Source organism: Vigna umbellata, chromosome 3, assembly GCF_029865625.1.
Source record: "Vigna umbellata cultivar VRB3 chromosome 3, Vumbellata_1.0, whole genome shotgun sequence".
Taxonomy (NCBI): Eukaryota; Viridiplantae; Streptophyta; class Magnoliopsida; order Fabales; family Fabaceae; genus Vigna; species Vigna umbellata.
Genome location: NC_142167.1, coordinates 30,843,109 through 30,867,416, shown reverse-complemented (window position 1 = coordinate 30,867,416; position 24,308 = coordinate 30,843,109). Strand labels below are relative to the sequence as shown.

The following is a 24,308-nucleotide window of genomic DNA, read 5'->3' as shown; positions in this document are numbered from 1 at the left end:
TTATGAAAAAAAATAATATTTTCAATAAATTAAAATTAATGTAAGGGTAATGCTAACATACCACACATAAATGGAATTAGAGCTCGGAAAATTCTGAATCAAATTAAAATGGGAAGCAGGAGTTCAGAATCCATAACACCACATAAATATGTCCTTTTTCCTTTGTCCCGAAACATCACACAAAGAGAAAATGAATAAAACATATATAAAAAAAAGAGAGGAAATGTAAAATTTTTACTAGAGTTTCTAAACATTTCTTAGGACTTACAAGGGATTTCTCAAATATCTATTACGTTAGTGTCATGTTGAATGTTATAATAACATATATTAATAAACCCTAGTTAAAATTAAATATTTTTGTAATGTGTTTAACTTCATAGCCATCTATATTTCATGTAAAAATATTAATGCATGTTGTGTTCTCAAATCAAGCATATCAAGTTATACTAAAAAAAATTCAATGAATTAGATTTTATTCCATTCCATGAATATAAGACACATTTTAACACAATAATAAATAAACTTGTTTATATAAGTATTGTCCAAACGTTTTGAGGTGGAATCCCACATTAATTAGGTACTAATACGAGTATATGTATATACTCTATTTTTTCAATTAACTATGAAGACATATTAGTGTATAATCATATATCCATTCCACGTTCTAGTACTCGCTATAATATTTATCTTGTGCTCATCACGTCTTCTTTCAAATTATTAAAATATCAATTTATTAGGTAACCTAATTGTATCGTACCTAGGGTAGATAGAACGGTCAGCATTCAGCACCATTCGGTCCATCCACTCAAGGTCGTTGGGTCCATCTGCTACGGTTAACCGGGTCAAAGATTGGGTCACAATTGGGCCAGTGTTTAATCTATTATTGGGCCAATAGTCCAGCAGATGATAAGATAATCAAAGAATATCTAATTAAAAATATTGATAAGCAAGTTATAAACAACCAACCGGATTTTTAGGTAAGTTGTTTATATTTTAGTCTGTTTTTTTTTATTTTATTGGATCCATGCTAGATTAGGTCCAGGAGACAGCTTATAAATATAAGGTCGAGGCCAAACGCCAGGTACGCTCAATTCATACTCCAATACATTTCACTCACACTCAACCCATTCTAAAATACTCAAATAGTGACAATCGTTCACTAAGCATTCAATTAAGAGCCAACACTCTTCAAATCACACGCCTAAGGTACATCCCCTCGTCCAGAAGGAGACTGATCGGTCCACACCAATATCGATCGGGCAACAACAATAGATTGAAGGTGACCGAGCGGTCCAGATTGAAGAAAGGCAGGCGATCCAAGCTTTCAGAAGCGGGAAAGACACGTCAACATGTTAGTCTCTCGGTCTCGAAAATATTTGCAGAAACATTAATTAATATAAATATATATATATAATCTTAGTTTTTAGTTTTATATATTTTTCTTTTACTATATAATTTTTCCTCCTCTCTTCTAATGGTTTAGCAAAGTTGACTCTGATTTTCAAGTGTTGAATCACATAAATAATTTATTTACTAGGTATACAAAACATATTTTATTTATTTATGTGATCTTTAATTGTTGTTTCATTTGAAGATTTTTTTTATAAAATAATTTTCATTATCTTTTAATAATTTCACTAATTTGGTATTTGAAAAGTTTCTAAAAGTTTTCTTAAATCTCAAAGGTACTTTCTATTTTATTATATCCTTAATTATATACTTTTTCTATGTGATTACGTTCCACTATAAATTATTTCTATAACATCCCAAAAATACAGTCTAAAACTATATAATATTATAATCACATTAAATAATAATACAGATCAGTCTTATACTAAAGACAACGTACGATTATGGTCGAACGGTCTTACAGAAAGGTTACAACTAAAAACTGTACAGAATAAGCAAACCTGACCGAACGGTTTACAAAAGGAACTACCGAACAGTCAAATATAATAAAAAAAGAAGGTGATCAAACGACCACCTTACAATCAAACTAAACTACTGACCGAACGTCCTATTGTTCGGTCTTCACTTCTACCTCTAACAAATTTTCTTCTTCCAGCGCCTCTTCCAACAGCTCGTCTCCTACTGCTCACATCCACACGGATGGTCATTGCAATGACAAGGAAGGACGTACAAAACCAAACAACACAGGAAAACACAGGGTAAGCTTATGTAATTTAATTCAGTTACAAACATACAATTCATACCATGAACACACAGATAAATTTAGTCATACATTTCATACAAAGCCTAATACTAGACTGATTGTCCGGACTGTATGAAATCTGTGTAGCTACGAGTTCGTGCACCCGGGTGATGTAGTAACTAGAATACTCTCATCAGCTGCCACCCGAGGTTAGTCCTATCTGTCCAAAGTACCCCTAAGGACTAGGACCTCCTGCCGTTCCCACACATGACCTACCTTCCTCTACGTGAGGACGAGTACTCACGGAACATCAGGATGAACCGCCAGCTTAGCATAACCACATTCATACTTTACAAATTCAGTAATCACCCATGAGTCATTCCTCCCTGGAACGCTCGTTCATAATCCACAACATTTCATCCGTTTCATATTCTCTTCATATTTCATTATCCATCATTTTAATTTCATCTTTGTTCACTGATTTTAAGGACATCAAATACCGAACATTCGATCCTCACTCAGAACGAGGATGAACACTTGGAACGAGACATAGGAGTCTCCCGTTCCAGAATAAAATAAAATCGAGAGGGTTACTGGCAGATTAAGAAAGAAACCGAGTACAATTATATAACACAAGAACGAACGATACTTACAACATGAATCAGTTAAATGAACTGACTCTCGTGAGCTCAAACTAACACTTCAAAGAACATGTCAAGTACTAAGGCTCTAGGTCGGAACCAATGAATGTAGACACTCCCAAGACGTTTAAAGAACCATACTTAGAATAATTCACATACAAAAACCTAATGTCAGTCAATGACCGAACATGGTAGAGGGAAAATTCTACTAAAGTTGGACGAACACTATTTTCATCAAGATAGATCATGCCATAACCGAGTACAAGTGCTTGGTATAAGACCGAGCACTACTCATTTCGAGAGCTTGGTGTGAGACCGAGCACTACTAAACTTATAATAGAGAGATTAATAAGTATAATAAGATACTATTGAAATTGTGTTTAAGAATAACTAAAATATACAAATACATATATTTACAAAATTTAAGTTTATCACCGAATACTCAGATGCAACTACGCTTGGCCGAACGCTCAAGTACAGTATTATCACAAGAAGACGCTCGTCCTCAACTAGGATTCTTTCCAAATGAAAGAATCAAATTTCAAACAAGTTTACTAGAAACACTGAACGGTCAAGGACCGTTCAATGACGAACGTACATTATCATAGGGAAAACTCAGTTTTGCTTATGACGCAACTTTCCAAAACTCAGTTTTGCTTAAAAAGGAAGTCCGCTCATCTGCTAACGCGTGCATTCCACTATCTGATTTTCGGATCCTCGTTGCTTGACACCTGGCGTCCGTTCAGAGGGGTTTTGGGTGCGTTTTTAATGAGGTCTGACAGTTTCTAAAACACATATTTGATTTTTTTTAATTTTTTTATATTTGTTTATTATTGTCATGGAGAATATTCTTATGAGTTTTTATATTTTTATGTTCTAAAATTTTATTATCGTAATGGTATAAAAACCTTTCATTTACTATAGTATTACCATGATTCTTGTTTATCATCATTAACGTAGATTGAAGTTCTGAACATGAACTATCTATTTTAAAAATTCAATTATTATTAGTTTAATCTTTATTATTTATATGATTTCTTTCGATGGATGTATTATGATTTTTATTAGTGTATAAGAAAAAAATATTTCATTATAATGGAAAGAAAAAGTAAAGATACATTTAAAAGATTTTCTTTGTAATTTTTAAAGATTTATTTTTTTAATTTTATAAACTTTGTTTTATTAATGTCTACAAAACTAATAAACCTTTTGATTGTCATAAAATTTTGTTTGATACTCTAACTTAAAACATGTGCAATTATAATTTTTTTATAAGTATTTTCATATTGAATAAACAAGAATAAATTATTTTGATATTGAATATATCTTTCCTTTGTCAAGTTTTTTTATAAAAATTAAATAATATTGAAAGCAAGTTACAGACACAATTCTTTATTTAGTGAGGATGAAACAGAAATATTATATATATATATATATATATATATATATATATATATATATATATATATATTAAGTATAAATACGAGAAGAGATTAAATATTTTTAAATTGAGTATGTAGTAATGAAACTCTCTGTTTCCGTGATTATTTCTATTATGTAGGAAGATGCTTATTATTGAATTCCAAATATGATTATATATACAAACAATTCACTCATATATAAAAGTAGCAATTATATATATATATATATATATAATATATATATATATATATATATATATATTGAGTGGCCACATCTATCTTGTCCGAATGCAACGTCGCTTAGCCACAAAACTTGCACTAAGCTGTTGCATTATGTGGCTGAAGTCATTAAGTTGGGTCTGTGCTTTATTTTCTCTCTCTCATTTGTTATTGTTTTCCTCTCCATAATAAAATAAACAATAGGGAGTTTCAATTTCTAAACTCTAATAAAGAATCACACTTTTTTTTCCACTTACGTGTAACCACGCTATATAATGAGTAATTATATAATAAGATATATTAACATTATATTATATATGAATGCTACTTGGTGAATCGATTCTGAACTAACTTAAAAGTGAAGAATCTGTAGCTGCTGCGTCATAACGTAACGTTTTGGTTACATTCATTTACCATGTGTTTCGACATATATATATATATGAGAAATCTAATATAATAACCTAAGATAAGCTAAGAAATTGAATCCTCGTCAGCAAGGGATTTGATTGGTGTTGGGAAGATAAGATTCTGTGTCTTGTAAGGGTTTTAATAATTGTGGATCATCATCTACTACTCACTCTTTCTTTATTCAGCAAATAGTTATCATATATGGAGCTGTTTTTATGCAAAACAACATGATTGATGTTGTTCTATATAACCATGGAAATCGAATTATGAAGTCCCTTTAATAACTTTTCTTATCCAATATCAGACTACATTTTTTATTTACATATTATTAAACTTATTGTAAATATGCTAGACCATCAAGACTCAATTATAACCCAAATATATATATATAAACTCAAATATAAACAATTTTAACTATTTTTATCCCTCTATTATATCAACTAAAATTTATCATTTAATTAATGTAAATTTTATGTTGAATTAAATTTGTTTTTATTTTCTTTTTGATGTGAAATTAAGATTCATTCATTTTCAAAATTTTGATATAATTTTGTTCTTGAACATTAAAAATAAATTGATATAATCATTTTAATTCAATTACATTAAAACTTTTTACGTGTCAAATGTATTTTTCCAGAACTCATATTAAAGCAGAAACGTGACAATACAGTATAAAAAGCTTAAATGCTAGTATGAAACGTGTTGATTAGTGATTATAATGACATAACTTGATTATTTTTGTGATGTTTTTATGTGTAAATAGAGTATCATGTGGAACTAAATGTGTTGTGGTTTTAGAGCTGGTAGAGCTATTTAAAGGTGAGGGAAACTAAATTTTATGATTAAAATACCGTTTACATTTTTGGACTGTGAATTGATTTTTGGCGTTGAATGAAAAATAGTGATCTTCCGAATTCGAATGTTGAAAGAATTAATGCAGGTTGGTAATGTATAATCTCTGTTGAATTGAATTGTATGTGATAAGTTATGTTCATGTTAATTTTGACATTTTAGGCTAATGTGGTGATTGATGTCCGTTGATATTGGTATGATCTGATTTTAAATGGATTGTGGTTGAATATGAGATTTATAATTAGTGCAATTGCTTTAATCGGTATCAAGCATAAAATAAAACGTTTTAAAAAGGGGTTTGAATTAAAATTAAATGCAAGATACCAATTTGGTCAGTTAATGAGTATCTACTATGATTTAAAACCATTAAATGTTCCTTTTTATTGCCTCGAAGAGACTAAATTTGGGCATAGTTTTAATTGAAAGAAAAAAAAAACAAATGTTATGAGAAAAAAAAATAAATGTAAAGTTCGCTAAATGATTAAGATTATATAAACTATACAAAATGATTTAGATAATATAAACAAAAATGTCAATTTCTTATTTTATCAGTGGAAAACCTATCTTGCACATGCAAGAATTGTACCAAATGGTTTTCTTTGAAAAACAAGAGTTGCGATATATATCATATTGGTGGAGTGTCTCCACCAAGGTTTTGATTTCCAATTAATAAATTTGAGTTTTCTTTTCTCAAATTAAAGATGTGTTAGAATTTTTTTTTTAACAATGAACGCAAGCAAAAGATATTGTTCGTTATAATTAATTATTGTTAAAATTTGCATTAAATAATAATTAATCACAATATTAACTAAAAATAGTGACAAATGATATAGTTAAATATTTTGTCTATCACGACAATATCAATGACATGTTCTAATATATCGACTCTATCATGCATTTCTCCCAACGTCGCGTTATCATTTTAATAAAATTCCCTTTCTAGGTTAAAAATATGTAAATGTAAACCTAAAGACATTGAGCTACTCTCGTGGTCGTATTAAAACTGCCTATTAAATATTTCTAAATAATCATAACAATTCCCTTTGTGAAATCTCGATTTGTTCAGAAGTTATCTTTCGAAATATAATCTTTTAAATATAAATTATTTTTAAAATTAGAAAGTAATTAGATTTTAATTATTATAAAAAGCGAAGTCTAATTAGCTCTTTAGGCTTCTATTTTAATAATAACTAAAACTTATTATAGATACTTGTTTAAATAAATTTTTTATTTTTCAAAATCGAACTCTAATATACATATTTTTCTTTTTCTTTTTTTTTACATAATAAATTTAGATAAAAAGAAAACATTCAGAAGTTGAAGATAAAATTGAAAATTTTATATATTATACTTAGAACACTACAAAAATATTGAATTTTTCCGGGTTTTTTTTAACATTTTTGACGGTTTTAATCCCTGAAAAATAAACTTCACGTGGTTATATAAATCACTAGAAAAAGTGTAAGACCCATAAATATATATATATATATATATATATATATATATATATATATATATATTTATTTATAGTAGTAAATTTTAGTATTTTATTAGTAATAATAATTTTAATGAATGGAAAAATGTAAATTTTGGATATAAAATTATAGTAATTTTAGAAGGAAAGGTTCAAATTTTTGGTAACTTATTTAGTAAATTTTTTTTGAATAGTAAAAAGTAAATAGTAAATAGTAAAAAGTGAATAGTAAAAATAAATTTTCAGCATTTGGATTCCTTAGCATGGAAGAAAGTAGTAGGTAGAAATTAGGATCAGATTTGGTGAGAAAAGGATTGAAATATTATTTTTAAATAATATTAAAATAATAAATAATATTAAAATATTAGTGAATAGTAAATTTTTTTTTACTATAAATAGCCATGGGAGGGAAGGGTATTTTGCACCAAGAGAAGAGAAATCAAGTGAGAGAAAGTTAGAGAGAAATTTTTAGTTGCAAGAAGGGTAGAGGTTCTGAAAGGTTTCGGAGAAATAAATTCAGAGCAAGAGACGTCTGGAATAGAGGTAGGGGAGCTAACCTTTATATGTTTTTATATTATGATTTAATAGTTCTATGCTTTTATATTATGATTTAGTATTGTTTTATTACTATTCATATATTGAAATTCTGCTGTGTGAATACTGTTAATGCTTACTGTATGTTAATCTATATTGAAATTCAGTGTTAATATTATATGCTGTTGTTTTGAATCTGTAAATAAGAAATTTGTTAAAAACTAGTTGAGGAACACTTTGGCTAAGGAAAGACTTGGTACTTAAGTTGTCCATTGTGACGCACCTCTCTTTCCTGGAAGTCTACTCGACAAGTTTTTAACTTAAATCCTATTGAACAGATTGAGTACTGTTAAATTATTATGCAATATATTGAGTTTGTGTGATTTATGCGATGATTGTATTTTATTATATTGCATTTGAATTTATGCATCTGAACATGTTATGAGTATTATGGGGAGATTTGTAGGGGTATAATGTGAGTTGAGGAAAATGAGTATGGCATGAGTCTCGTGGAGAGATTCAGTAATATTATGGTATTTGTGTATATGTTGATGTTGAGGGTCCCGTAGTTGGAGGTTATCCTGATACTCTAATAATCATCTAGTCTCAAGTAGAGAGGGATGAATTATGTGGTGAGAGGAGCAGGAGGTCATGGTCTATGTGCCGGTTTTGGACATAGTGAGGGGATTAACCTTGTGAATGGTATGAAGTATTTTGGAAGTGTATTTGTAAAAAGAAGTAGAAGTCATTACAAGTGCATAACCTCCCGTGACCGCTCATCAACGTATCATCCGGATGAGTGTCTATTGGGTATTGTGGTATCTATTGGGTATTGTGAGACGAGTATCTAATAAGAATTGTGGTATGAGGGTGTCGAACATAATTATTATATGATGTTTATATCAAGGTAATTATACATGTTTTATAAATGATTTGTTGCATGTTAGCTCACCCTACTTGTTTGTGTTTGTTTTGTTTGGGTATGTGCGATGATCGTATAATTCGTTATACGGGAGCAGATGAAGGAATGTCGTCTGATCCAATGCCAATGAAGAGAGAGACAGAAGAATAAGTTAGAAGAATTCGAATTATATTTATGAGTTTATAGTTGAAATCTGAGTTTAAAACATGTGTAGACATATATTAACTATAAATTTATAAGTGTGAGATTACGGGATATTACCGTAAATGTAATGTTACAATATATAAATTATGAATTATCCAGCGTGAGATATTGGGATGTTACATTAATGGTATCAGAGCAGTTCGTCCTTAGGATGACCTCTGTGTTGTGGGTCTTCCGTGTCTTCTCTATGAAGAATTGAGTCTAAATGGTATAATTTACCATTTCCTCCAAGTCTAGATAGTAGAATATTGTATCTAACTACTTTTACGAGAGATGATTTTCCTTTCTTAATTCTCAAGGTTTTATGAAAGATATTAGAATTAGTTAAAGCCTTCATAGGGAGATATAATACTAGAGTTTGAGTTTCAAAGGATAAGTGAAGATGTTGGTGTTTAGAAGTTATGGTTTAAGATGTTTGCAGGACAAAATCAGGAGATCAGATATCTTACGTTTCACAAAAAGGAGTTGAGTTCAAAGGCTAGATTAAGAGAACCTTTGGATAAGCATGAATGTAGCAAGGTTTGAGAAATCAGTTTGGTTTAGTATATCAGTAACGTTAGAAGTCAGAAAAAAAAAAAAAAAAAAAGGAAAGTCTTGGTGAGAAACTGAGTGGCATTATGTGAGATTGGTAACATGGATTGATGTATCAGTGATGGTTGGAATCTGAAGAAAGAAAATGGTGGAAGATTTGAAGATAAAGTTTAAAATAAAAAGGGATAGAAATACTGAAGTAGATCAAGGATAAATCAAATATTAGACGAAGAAGAGTAGAGAAGTTGTATAAGGCATAAAAAGGACTGAGAGAAAGTTTAATAGGAGGAGAAATTTATAAGTTAAGAAAACACGAGGTCTTTAGAGAAGAATGAAGTATTGAAAGAATTCTAAGCTAAATGGATGATTAAAAGGAGATGGTTAGATTTTTTTCAATAAATGTATTAGAGATAAAATTTGAGAGTATGTGATTTTGGTATGATGAGCAGTGGAGAAAATCCAGGTACGAAAATTTTGACTTTCGGCTTATGCAAATTTTTGGTATTTTATGAGAGGATTAAAGGGTCATGATTTATGGTTGTAAATCTTATTGATTTTGGAATATTAAAGTTAGTAGAGGTAGTGTAGGTTGAATTGATATTATTATGAACATGACAAGATAAGGAAGAAGAAGAGTTTGGAAATAGATAAAAAGGAGGGTTGCAATGTGATTAGGGAATTTGGAATAATTAAGAAGTTGTAGGTTGTGATTGGAGAAATTTCATCAGGTATAGTTATGTGGTAGTATTCAAACCTCAATGGTGATGTAAAGGATGAGGATGAGTATTTTAGGGATGTCTGACCAATGCAAGTGAAGGATAGATATTGCAGTCTAGGGTATGATCGAAAGGATAGTTTGGTCATGTTACAATATGTTTTTAGAAGTTTATGGTCTTCAAGAATTGTGAGTTGATTGTTGAACATTAAGTGTAGTTAAGGGTGAATGCAATATTACCGAGAATCAGATAAGTTCATCAAGGACGAGTGAAGGAAATGATGCATAATCTTAAGTGTGGAAGAGTTTCTATGGATGTTATAAAGCATACTCAATATAAGTATTATTTTTGGACAAGTCCTTGTTAAATGGGTATAGAAAAGAAAACATAAGGATGAATTGTTTAGTAATAGTGTTTTGGACTCCGTGTAATCATCAGAGTAATTAGAAATTTTACGGAAAATAGAAGTATAGGGTAAGGTGGAGCAATCTAGTATAAAATTTTGGTAATCATAAGTGGCTTTTGGAGGCGTACGATTTCTAGGAGTAGAAACTGTATTAAATAATGGAAAGTTGTTACGGAAAAAGAATGATTCTTAGAGTTTAACAGGGTCATGGAAGTCTTAAATAGGGATCTATAAGGAGAATCACTTTCTTGTTATAGTAGGAATGAAAAGTTTTATGGAATCTTGTGATTAATAGTTTATGAGTGATGAGTTCTTTTAAAACATTAATGAATTATTTTGAGACTAGTGAGGTATGTTTAATGGTGGTTTTCATGGGGCTAAAAGTGTCAAGTAAAAGTGTTTTGAAGGTTTATGATTTTAATTTTTTTCGTGAATACATTTCAAATTTGACATGCTAGAAATTTGATGCACAAAATAAGTAGAGTAAATGAATTTACAAGGAAACTAGGAGATAAGGTGAAATAATCATAACTTTATTTCGAATTTTTGAATTTTCGAGGACGAAAATTTTTTTGTGTTGGGGAGAATGTAAGACCCATAAAAATATATATATATTATATATATATATATATATATATATATATTTATAGTAGTAAATTTTAGTATTTTATTAGTAATAATAATTTTAATGAATGGAAAAATGTAAATTTTGGATATAAAATTATAGTAATTTTAGAAGGAAAGGTTCAAATTTTTGGTAACTTATTTAGTAAATTTTTTAAATTGAATAGTAAAAAGTAAATAGTAAATAGTAAAAAGTGAATAGTAAAAATAAATTTTCAGCATTTGGATTCCTTAGCATGGAAGAAAGTAGTAGGTAGAAATTAGGATCAGATTTGGTGAGAAAAGGATTGAAATATTATTTTTAAATAATATTAAAATAATAAATAATATTAAAATATTAGTGAATAGTAAATTTTTTTTTACTATAAATAGCCATGGGAGGGAAGGGTATTTTGCACCAAGAGAAGAGAAATCAAGTGAGAGAAAGTTAGAGAGAAATTTTTAGTTGCAAGAAGGGTAGAGGTTCTGAAAGGTTTCGGAGAAATAAATTCAGAGCAAGAGACGTCTGGAATAGAGGTAGGGGAGCTAACCTTTATATGTTTTTATATTATGATTTAATAGTTCTATGCTTTTATATTATGATTTAGTATTGTTTTATTACTATTCATATATTGAAATTCTGCTGTGTGAATACTGTTAATGCTTACTGTATGTTAATCTATATTGAAATTCAGTGTTAATATTATATGCTGTTGTTTTGAATCTGTAAATAAGAAATTTGTTAAAAACTAGTTGAGGAACACTTTGGCTAAGGAAAGACACTACTACAAAAAAGTGTATACATAGCGCTTTTTTTTTCATAGATAGCGCTTTTTAAGCGCTATCTATGTCTGCGCTATCTATTAATAGATAGCGCTTTTTCTAGAAGCGCTATCTATTGGTGTCTGACAATAGATAACGCTTATTTAAATAAGCGCTATCTATTGTTAGACACCAATAGATAGCGCTTTTTTAAATAAACGCTATCTATTGGTGTATGACAATAGATAGTGCTCATTTAAATAAGCGCTATCTATTGTTTTAAATTTTTTCAAAAAAAATAATTTTTATTAAAATATTTTAAAAAAAAATATAAAATATTTGTTCTATTATATATAAACTTATATATTGATTCAGTTATATACAAAAAATAAATATAAAATATTAAGACAAATATGATAAAAACAAGTCTCAAAAAGAATGTTTGTTACTTCANCAACAAGAACAATCATCTTATGTTGCCAACCCCTTTGAGATACCCCTCAAAGTTAAGAACCACGTTCTTCTTCCTATATACACCACAGGGAAACCAACAACTCTTAGCGTTTGCCAAAGCTTTTCTGATCACGCAGTAAGCCCCTTCCTGTGCAAAACGATCAGTCTTTTCGTATCAAACAATCTTGTTTCACAAGAAATCCTCAAGACTTTATAACTACGATAATTCTTTATTCTGGGAGCTTTTCTCTCTTCTGTAAGATTTCAAAGCACACACTAAAAAGATATGAAAGTGTAAAGATCAATTCTTCTTACAGAAATCAAGTCATGTGTTAATATATAGTATAGGACAAATCAGACGCTTTTTAATCGATTACACTATTAATCTAGTCGAATATAATTCAATGTTATAACAGATTAACAGTAGTCAAATGCATTAATTGAAAGGGCAATTAATATAATCGATTTGCAATAAATGTTTGGTCAACATATTTAAAAATATGACCGTTGTGACAGTTATGTCAAGCTTTAAAACAATTTTCAAATCATTAACAAACTTAGTCGAATACATGATGCATGCAATCGATTAAGTAGAAACACTTAGCATATATTTGAAAACTTTTCTTCTCAAAATAAATCACAGCACACTTGAAAATTTTTTGTGCAAACATACAAGTTTTAATCGATTTAACCAATAATGTAATCGACATGAAACTTGTTGTTTTGCCACACTTTAAAGTTCAAACAGTTGAAGCTAGGTACTTGTGGTTTTTCATTTCCAAAAACTCATATTATGCATAAACAGATAAAATCAGATATCAAACACAGTGGTATGCAATAATCAACACATTATGTTCACAAATATGCTTCTACAAATACAACACAGTAAGCATAAGCATATAACATGTATAACACAATATTTACACATGTGTTTTTATTAATTATGTGTTGTCATCATCAAAAAACCATATATCACACAGCTAAACCTGTGTTCCCCCTATCAACAATCTCAACATTAAATAATTTCTTTTTATTTACAAAAATACCACCACACATTTTTTAAGTTTGTTTTTTTTATGAACAAACTTAAATTCGAAGTCTTAAAAAGTTATTTTTCTAGCAGTTTCTGATTTCGAGCTTATAATCAGTCATGGATTCAGTAAAATCATTTCATTTTCTTTTTTTTGTCTTTCTCGCTTAGTCCAAATCACCATTGTTTCTTTTTAAAAGAAAAAAATAAAAGTATCGATTAAGCCGACACTAACTTTAATGATATATATATATATATATATATATATATATATATATATATATATATATATATATATATATATATATATATATATGGTTTGTAGGTTCAATATACACACATATCAATAGATCTCCACACTGGTTAGATATTCTCCGCTTTGGGCTAAGCCCTCACGGATTTGCTTTTAGTGCCAAAAGGCCTCTTACCAAGGGAGGTATCTTATGTGTATATAAACCCATGTTTATTTCTTATTTTATCCGATGTGGGACTTTGTTTGTACCCAACATCCTCTCCTCAAACAAAGGATTATGGTTCTTCTACCTCACCTATAGCGGAAGTTTTTTTTTTCCAATCACCAGACCTGAACCATGGGCTCTGATAACAGATGTTGTGTAGGTTCAATATACACATATTCATAGATCTCCACACTAGTAAGATATTGTCCGCTTTGGGCTAAGCCCTCACGGATTTGCTTTTGGTACCACTCCAAAAGGCCTCTTACCAAGGGAGGTATCTTATGTGTATATAAAGTCATGTCTATTTCTTATTTTATCTGATGTGGGACTATACCCAATATATATATATATATATATATATATATATATATATATATATATATATATATATATATATATATATATATATCTCATTGGTCTAGCCTCAAGCTAATCTTAATATCATTTTAATATAGAAATTATGTTAGGATGGGTCAGGTTGATGTTAATAGAGTTAGTCTAGTAAACCGACACAAAACATCATAATTTTCTGACATGATCATTGTTTTCATTTATTTATTTTTATCTTTTATTGGTATTATTATTATTATTTTCTAGAGAGTTAAAGTTTTTATTTAATAAATTAGGAAATAAAAATATTTGGTTCTTATTTGTGAATTTTGCAGATAAGTGGAAATTATTGACGATTGAAGAATATCTCAACAAAATCGGTTATCAACATATTGGGTTACTTCAATAACAAAAATCAAATAAATAAGAATATGTGAAGATTGAAGAATATTTCAAAAAATATATTGTCAACAAATATTTTATTCACAAAAATCAAGTACAAATATGAGACTCAGTCCAATTAAAGCAAACTCGTGTATATCCAATAAAATAATAGGGTTGACAGAGTTAGAAAATACACTTTTGAAGCATAGGAAACTAACTTTAAGAGAGATACAATATAAAGTCTCATTTTGGAGGCATTGTTCATTATTTGTTTTTTGTGTTTAGACGGTATAGCAGTAACTAACTCCCTTATTTCCAGCATTGGACGTAATGAATATTCAATCTTCCACTCTTGTATTTTATTCTTGTTTTTAACTACATGATTATTATATCTACACATTTGGTAGTACCTGCTGATTGAAAAATAGTTAGAGAAACTTGATTGGGATAGGACACTTAATAGATTTCACATGCTAGACATAGATGTGAAACAATTAGTCATTCATAACATTAGATATTTGAACTTAATGTGAACTCATAATAAAATTGTTAAGACATTAATATTTTTCTTATTAAAACTTAGACTTGTTGCTAAGACATTAGTGCTTGTTATGTGATATAAATACTAGAATAGGAATTAAAAATATATTTTGCATTAAATTGAATCATGAAACCTAACCAGATGAAGTCTTTACCAAATATTTCATTAATTACTTTCTACAATTTTAGAATTATTTTATAGTTAATACTTTTTTATTACTTCAAAGTTTTTTAGTCTTAATTAATAAATAAACATATTTTTTTAACAATGTAAATATCTAAAAAAATATATATATAAGCTTATCCACTTTATGACATATTTACCAATTTTATAACACTTCCACAGTTAAAGAGTAGGTTTTTGACCCACATTGAATGCTAACTATTATATGAAAGAATGTTTTTATTTTTTTTACATATCTTGTTTTAATTTAATTCTTTACATAATTGTTTTTTAAAACTAAATTAATTATTTACACTAGTAAAAAATTGAGTTTTTACAGCGCACATTATGCCACGGTTCACCGGAAACCGCAGCATAATGGTGCGCGGTGGTAGTTTTGTAAATAAATCGAAAACATATGATGCGGTTCAGAGCGGAACCGCGGCATATACTCCAGTCAACCATCCCCTTTGACGCCACGTCTGAATAAAAAATTAAATAACAGAGTATATGCCGCGGTTCTCTGGAGAACCGCGGCCTATACCCTTGTCAATTTATTGCAGGGGCTGACTGAGTCAGAGAATTTCAAAAGTTACAAGGGTATATGCCGCGGTTCCTCAGAGCAACCGTGGCATATACCTCAGTAACTTCTGAACTTCTCTGCCAGTCAGAGAATTTCAGAAGTTACAGGGGTATATGCCGCGGTTTCGCAGAACAACCGCGGCATATACCCCTGTCATCTACTGAAATTCCCCAAAAGGCAGTTGGGGAGACAGTTGTGTTCAGCACGTTATAGGGGTATAGGCCGCGGTTCTAAGAGCAACCGCGACCTATTCTCCTGCCTGAAATAAATTTAAAATGAATTTGAAATATTTCGGGGAATATATCGCGGTTGCCCGCTGAACCGTTGCATATAGTTTGAAAATAATTTCAAAAATGCCATTTAGGTTAATTTTTTTAATCAGTATATGCCGCGGTTGCTTGTGAAACCGCGGCATATACCCGTATTATACCGCGGTTAAGTAGTGAACCGCGGTAGATTCCCCAGTTCAGAGTTAAAAAATAAAACTTGGAACAGTGTCGTCTTCTTCGCGTCGCCTTTCGCGTTTTCTTCTCCCTGCCGACCACCCATCATCTCAGATACCTCGTTTTTCATCGTTTAAACTCAAAATTGTTCGGTTATTTCTCATTTTTGACGATAAGAAACAGTTTTAGCCGATCAAAATCGTTTGAAACGCCTGTCATTCCTCTCCGCTGCCATTTCGTTTTTTTTGCACCAAGCTTTTTCGCCGCCCCTGTTCCAGGTATTTATGCCCTTTTGCATTCTTAACATGATTTCTTCATTAGTTTTTGCATAATAACAATTGTTATAGTTTTGGTAATGTATGAAATTACTATAGTTTTAGTAATGTATGGTATAGTTTTTGCTAAAATTTTGGTAATGCATGAAATTGCTATAGTTTTGGTAATGTATGGTATGGTTTTTGCTATAGTTTTGGTAATGTGTGTTGTAGTTCTTATATTATTTATAAACCTTAAAATATTATTCACTAAGTTTCAATGATATGTATGAAATTGCAAGTTTGATTTTTAGTAGCTTATCTTTTTATGTAATATTTAGGAATATGGATCGAAATTGGATTAATTTACCACGTATTAGTGCTGAGTACGAGAGAGGCGTAGAGGAATTTATACAATTTGCGCAACGTAATGAGGGGAGAAGTGATGATGAAGTGAAGTTTAGATGTCCTTGTGTGAACTGTTTGAATGGGAGAAAGTTGAACGCAACTCAAATTAGAGAACATCTTATATGTGATGGTTTTCTAAGATGCTATACAACATGGATATGGCACGGCGAAGAAATGCATTTTCCCACTGACTCTCAAACTGTAAATGTTACTGATTCCACCATGGAAGAAGATCGACCGGATGAAGACAAATTGGAGGACATGATCCGCGATGTTGGAGCAGAAAATTTTGCCAAAGCTCATGTGTATGAGACGATGTCGACTGATGCGGAAACACCTTTGTATGTCGGTTCAACTAAGTTCACACGTTTGTCAGCGGTGTTAAGGCTCATGAATTTGAAGGCGAGCAATGGATGGACTGATAAGAGTTTTACAGAACTGTTGACGTTTTGAATGAAATGTTGCCAGATGGAAATACACTGCCCACTCGTAATTATGATGTGAAGAAAATTCTTTGTCCAATGGGTATGGAGTATAAAAGGATACATGCTTGTCCCAATGACTGCATTTTGTATAGGAAAGAGTTTGAATTTTTGACAAAGTGTCCAAAATGTGGCTTATCACGATACAAGTCAAAAAACAATAGTGAAGATAATGGTCAGATAGAAAAAAATGGATCTGCTTTGAAAGTAGTTTGGTACCTTCCAATAGTGCCCAGACTTAAGCGTTTGTTTGCGAATCCCAAAGATGCTAAAAACCTTAGATGGCATGCAGATGAGAGAAAAATTGACGGGCTGCTTCGTCATCCAGCTGATTCAAAGCAATGGAAAAATATTGATCGACAATTCCCCGAATTTGGTAAAGAGTGTAGAAATCTTAGGCTTGGTTTAGCCACTGATGGAATGAACCCATTTGGTAATTGAGTACCAATCACAGTTGTTGGCCAGTTATATTGATAATTTACAACTTATCTCCTGCATTGAGCATGAAGAGGAAGTATATGATGTTGTCTATGATGATATTTGGTCCAAAGCAGCCTGGAAATGACATAGATGTTTATATAAGCCCACTAGTTGAAGACTTGAAGGTTTTGTGGGTTGATGGGGTTGAAATATTTGATGCATTCGCTTTAGAGACTTTTATGATGCGTGCAATGTTATTTTGCACCATTAATGACTTTCCTGCTTATGGTAATTTGTCAGGATACAATGTCAAGGGTCATAAAGCGTGTCCTATATGTGAAGAAAACACTGCAGCTCATCAATTGAAACATGGAAGAAAGACGGTGTATCTGCGTCATCGGAGATTTCTAAAACGTAATCATCCATATCGAAGGTTAAAAAAAGCATTCAATGGAGATCAAGAGAGGGACGAAGCACCAAATCCACTTACTGGCCTTCAAGTTCTTGAAAAAGTTAATAAAATACATCATGTATTTGGGAAAACATCGAAGAAGTCATCTGTAATGACCCCTTGGAAGAAGAAATCAATATTCTTTGATCTTCCATATTGGTCAAAGTTAGATGTTCGACATTGCATAGATGTGATGCATGTAGAAAAGAATGTGTGTGATAGCTTGATTGGTACATTACTCAACATTCAGGGAAAGACAAAAGATGGAGTGAATGCTCGTTTGATTTGGTTGACATGAATATCCGAGAAGAGTTGGCACCCAAGGAGATTGGTAAACGTACTTATTTGCCCCATGCATGTTACACAATGTCTAGACAAGAGAAGATAAGTTTTTGTGTATGTTTAAAGAGTATCAAAGTACCACAAGGATACTCTTCAAATATGAAGAGTTTAGTGTCAATGCAGGACTTAAAGCTTGTTGGCATGAAGTCTCACGATTGTCACGTCTTAATGCAACAGTTGTTACCGGTGGCTATTCGTGGAATTTTGCCCAAAAATGTTAGGCACACCATAAACAGGTTGTGTTCATTTTTCTCGTCAATATGTAGTAAAGCCATCGATCCTACAAAGTTAGATGAACTTCAAGGCGAGATTGTTATCATCTTGTGTCAACTAGAGATGTTTTTCCCTCCATCTTTTTTTGACATCATGGTACATTTACTTGTTCATTTGGTTAGAGAAATCAAGTTGTGCGGACCGGTATACTTAAGATGGATGTATCCTATTGAGCGTTATATGAAGATTTTGAAAGGGTACGTTAAAAATCCATATCGTCCTGAAGGTTCGATGATTGAAAGGTATATTGCTGAAGAAAGTATCGAGTTTTGTTCAGATTACATGACATCAACGAATCCAATAGGAGTTCCTCGCACAGCATGGTTGAATAAATTTTCTACAAGTAAAAGCATCCGAGGTGTCAATGTGGTGACAAAAGATCGCGAAGAATTGTTGCAAGCGCATCTTTATATATTGAACAACACAGATGAGGTGATCCCTTTTTTGGAAGCACACAAAGCCATTGTTAAGAATAAAAATCCAAACAATCAGAGAAATGGCAATTGATGGAGCATAACAAAACATTTATGTCTTGGTTCAAATCCGAAATTGACAAAGAACCACATTCTTCTGAAACTTTATTGTGGCTTGCAAATGGTTTGAAGTTTGATGTCGTGTGTTGTACAGGTTATGAAGTCAATAATTGCACATTCTATACGAAGACTTTGGATGATAAAAGCACAGTACAAAATAGTGGAGTCAGTTTAGAAGCTGAGTCACTTCAATTTTCCACATCAAAAGATCAATCTCCTGTACTTGGATCAATGAGATATTATGGTATAATAGAAGAGATATGGGAGGTTGATTACACCAAGTTTTTTGTTCCATTGTTCAAGTGTAAGTGGTTTGACAATAAGAGTGGTGTGAAAATAGATGACTCGGGTATGACACTGGTTGATTTTCGCAAGGTGGGTTACCGAGACGAACCGTTTATCATGGTACATCAAGCATCTCAAGTTTTTTATGTCAAAGATCCTGCGTCTGACCATTGGTATGTTGCTCTTCAAGGCAAAAAACAAATTGAAGTTAACGAAGACAATCTGATTAATATTTATATTGCTGACAACCATTCATTTCAAACTACAACAAATTTGGATGACCAATCTCTAGTTGACGATGATGTACATGCAATTCGTCAGATCATGATGAGGGAATATACATATGATGAATCCATATCTTTATGTATGAATTTTCAATTTCTGTATAAGTATTTTATTAATATAACATAAGTTTTCCTTTTATACATTTCCTATGATTACTATTACATGTTTTGTTAATTTATATGATATTACATAAGTCTTGAAATAAAATTTAATGTTGTTATTTATTTTGACAGATATATGGCTGATCATCCACATTCTTCAGGGGATGAGGCTCCCCCAACCAGATCCACTAGAGGACCCACTAGGATGAAACAACTATTGATCAGGAAAAATAGTGGTGAAAGAACTCCGGTGAATGTGAATGTCACCACGGGTGTGGCAACTGGCCCCCATGCAGATGACTTCCGATCATACCTTGGAGTAGTGGCACGTGATAAGATTAGCATTCTCATTCCATCTTTTGATCATGTGTCCGAGGTTGATCGGAACATTATTTGGAAAGATATATTGGTAAGTTAGTTAATAGCATTTGAATTAAAATTTGTTTATATTGATAATTTTGTACTAATACAACTTTATTATGTTTTTTTCAGATGACATTTGACATTCCAAATGTCACAACACTTAGAAATAAGTGTTTGTCAACTGTTGCAGAAAATTTCAGAAACTTTAAAAGCAAGTTGACATCAAGATACATCTTTGGACACCTTAAACATAAAAGTCCATGTAGTTCATATAAGTCCATTGATGAGGAGACTTGGCGGCTTTTTAAAGAGAGTCGGATGTCAGAGGAATGGCAGGTTAGTGTAGTTCATATTATTCAATTCCTCATTAACAAATATATATCATATGAACTAATTAATTAATGTGTATGTGACAGGCAATTAGAAGCAAAGCACAAGGAACAAGTGCTCACAACAAAAACCCCCACCTATTATCTCGTGGTGGGTATAGGAAGCTTGAGGAGAAAATCCTCAAGCAAAAGGCAGATGCTATACCACCATCTCAGGGTGGTAGCCCTCCTCAGCCTCCTTCTCCACCGTCTAGACATGAGAAATGGAAGTTGGCCCGTATGCGACCATCGGGCACCTACTCTTCCGACACTGCACGAGAGATTTCTGAAAGAATTGTAAGTTATCACTGTTCCTAAAATAATAAATATTGTCATTATACATACTACATTAAACTATTTAAAGAATAATGGTGTTTTGTAATGTTACAGGACGCCTTGGTTGAGCAGAGCTCCCAAGGCCAATTCACTCCAGAGGGTCGCCAGGATATTCTTGCTGCTGCGATTGGACGACCTGAGCACCCTGGACGTGTACGTGCTGCAGGTCCTGGAGTAGGAATTACAGATTATTTTGGGAGCTCTTCTCGTCAGCCTTCATATTCATACAGCGATACACAAAGGATGACAGAAGAGATCACAAAAAAGGTCCGACAAGACCTTAGAGAGGAGATCAGGGCCGAGGTGAGGGCTGAATTCCAGATGCTATACCAGCAGCAGTTTCAGAGCATGCGCCCGGTGCCGTCTCCTATAGAGGAACATGTTATCCCTCCCCCTCCCACAGGTAAACTTAATAAACATTTATGTGCAATTATTTCTATCTCTTGTATAATCTAACATTTACTCTGACAGGGAGAAGCGGCAAAGGAAGTTGTTCCGCATCAGCCATCCCAGAGGATGACATGGACGATGGTAGTCCATGTCTGCTATACATTTTAGAGGATATGAGATGGTGCTGGTAGCTCGTGGAACAGAGTTTAGGTCAGCGACTGTATGTCATGGTATGCAACTATTAGAGGATGAGGTGAAGGTCTCAGTGGATGAAATGATCATACCAGATGCCTCGGTTCCTCTGTCCACGAAGAGATTTTCACTGTGGAACAAGCATATAAGTCGTTTATCACTTGGCCTAAATTTTTGGTTAAACCAGTTTCTGACCCCTCGGTATGAAATTCTTCTTTACACTTCTCAATTTTAAAGGTTTTGATGTCAAAACTTATCTTATCTTTTATGTAACAACAGACACAGGCACAAGAGAAGATTCCTCTATCTGAGGATGACCCTCTTTCTTCATTGCATCTACTTGCTGACATCCTTGATGATAATCCTTTGGAGGTTGAGTATGATGCTAATGTATTTAGGACAGGCTCTGAGGTCCCAATATACCTTAATAGCCAAGATGTCCGTGAGCTTGCGTCGGGAACACAAGAGTTGAATATTTCAATTATTCAACTATGGACGATGTAAGTCTATGACCAATTATTTATATATAAAATTGATTTATATATCAAGTATCCTTATATCAAAGTTAATTTTTGATTTCAGGTATATGTCTGGGGTCAGTAATAAGTTGGGGCGTTCTGATGATTATGGATTCATTGATCCCCAATCAATTCATGAATCAAATGATTTTGAGCAGATCAACATGAGTCTGATAAGAGTTTTGGAAGGGGCAAGAAAATATACTTTTTGCCTTATATATCCGGGTAAGTGAACTTTGTTAACATAATAATGTTCCATATGTGATTTTAATATTTAATAGTTACGTTATTATGAATTTCAGGCGCCATTGGCAACTTCTTGTTATGTCTATGCAAGACAACTATGCTTTGTGGTTCTGCTCATTGCACAGGCCTCCTCCCACACAACTCAAACAAGCAATTGATTGGTAAGAACCTCAATGTTTGGACTTTCTTTGTTATATAAATGAATGCTAAAACCTTTTTTTATATACAGTTCTATTCCAGCAAGTATGATGATGGGTGGGAGATCAATTGTTAATAGTAGAAAGATTGCTTGGATTTCTCTCAAGGTTTGACATATGCTAAAGTCATACTTTGTTATAATTGTTTTATTTTAATGTTATTCACTAACTATTATCAACTGTGATGATATATTGTAGTGTAACAGACAAAATGGGTCATATGAGTGTGGATACTATGTAATGTATTGGATGACCCATATTGTTCGTTCTCACATCACAAGTCGCTGGGAAACGGTAATATTTAACTTTAACAAATTTTGATTTTTTCCCAAATGTTGAATTCATATACACTAATTAAAATGAATTGTCTTTTGCAGAGATTCAAGACTACTACACCAGTTCCTGAGAAGTCACTATTATTCATTAGGAACGCTCTGCGAAGTATATAATTAGATTATACAATAGCTCTTAGATTTAAACAATGCATTTGATTAGATTGAATTTTCTTAGACTTTGTACTTTATTTGATGTTGAAATACATTTGAACATGTGTTTGTTATGTTCAAATTGAATTTGTGTACATGTTTTTATATGCAGGTCTGTTTTTGTGGTAGTGGATATCACAAAAACAGACCTGCAATTTTAAAAAACTGCAGGGGAATATGCCGCGGTTCTAACCACAACCGCGGCATATAGTGTTTCGTTTTTTTTAAAACGAGACATATGGCCGCGGTTTTAACACTAACCGCGGCATATGCTTGAGTCTTTGGCATATAGTGGAAATTTTTTTTTTTAAAAAAAAAAATGGATTTAGGCAGCGGTTCCCTCGACAACTGCGGCATATTCCGCAACCTATATACCGCGGTCATAACCGCGGCCTAAAATTTCTGACTTACTACCGCGGCTGAATATGCCGCGGTTCTTAAACCGCGACGTATAGTGAAAATAACCGAGGTAAAATTCCCTCGCTACACTAGTGTTATCAATTTCTTAGGAATTCTCCAAGAGCCATTTCTTCTTTTTTTTCCTCGTACAGATTATCAAAAACTTGATTTATACTCGAATTCTAGTAAAGGTCATAAAGTCTTGAAAAAAGAAAAAAAAAAGGTTTAATCGTTTTCGACATCCCTATTTATGTACGAATGTCTCAATTGGGTCCTCGTTTTCTAAAGTGTATCAAAATGGTCCTTAATTTTGAAAATTGATATCAATTGAGTCCTTTCCGTTAAGTTGGCTGGACGGCGTTAAAAAAATTGATGAGTGGATGCTGAGATGACGAACGAACGCTCGTCCACCAGCGAACGAACGCTCGTCCACCAGCGAACGAACGCTCGTCGACCTCTTACTGCTGGACGACCGTTCGTTCCACACTGGACGACCGTTCGTTCGGTGGTCAACGAGCGTTCGTTCGCTGATGGACGAGCGTTCGTTCGCTGGTGGACGAGCGTTCGTTCGTCATCTCAGCATCCACTCATCAATTTTTTTAACGCCGTCCAGCCAACTTAACGGAAAGGACTCAATTGATATCAATTTTCAAAATTAAGGACCATTTTGATACACTTTAGAAAACGAGGACCCAATTGAGACATTCGTACATAAATAGGGATGTCGAAAAGGATTAAACCAAAAAAAAAA

General features: G+C 32.1%; 1 protein-coding gene across 1 annotated transcript in view; it reads left to right on the top strand.

Moving 5' to 3' along the window:
* LOC148202238 (uncharacterized) overlaps positions 1–22,023 on the top strand; it is a 37,724-nt gene extending 15,701 nt beyond the window's left edge. The window contains exons 2-4 of the mRNA XM_088109565.1: positions 20,843–21,091; positions 21,185–21,533; positions 21,992–22,023. Of these exons, the coding sequence (XP_087965691.1) occupies positions 20,843–21,091; positions 21,185–21,533; positions 21,992–22,023 (630 nt within the window). The remainder of the gene's footprint in view (positions 1–20,842; positions 21,092–21,184; positions 21,534–21,991) is intronic.
* The last annotated feature ends 2,285 nt before the right edge of the window (positions 22,024–24,308 follow it).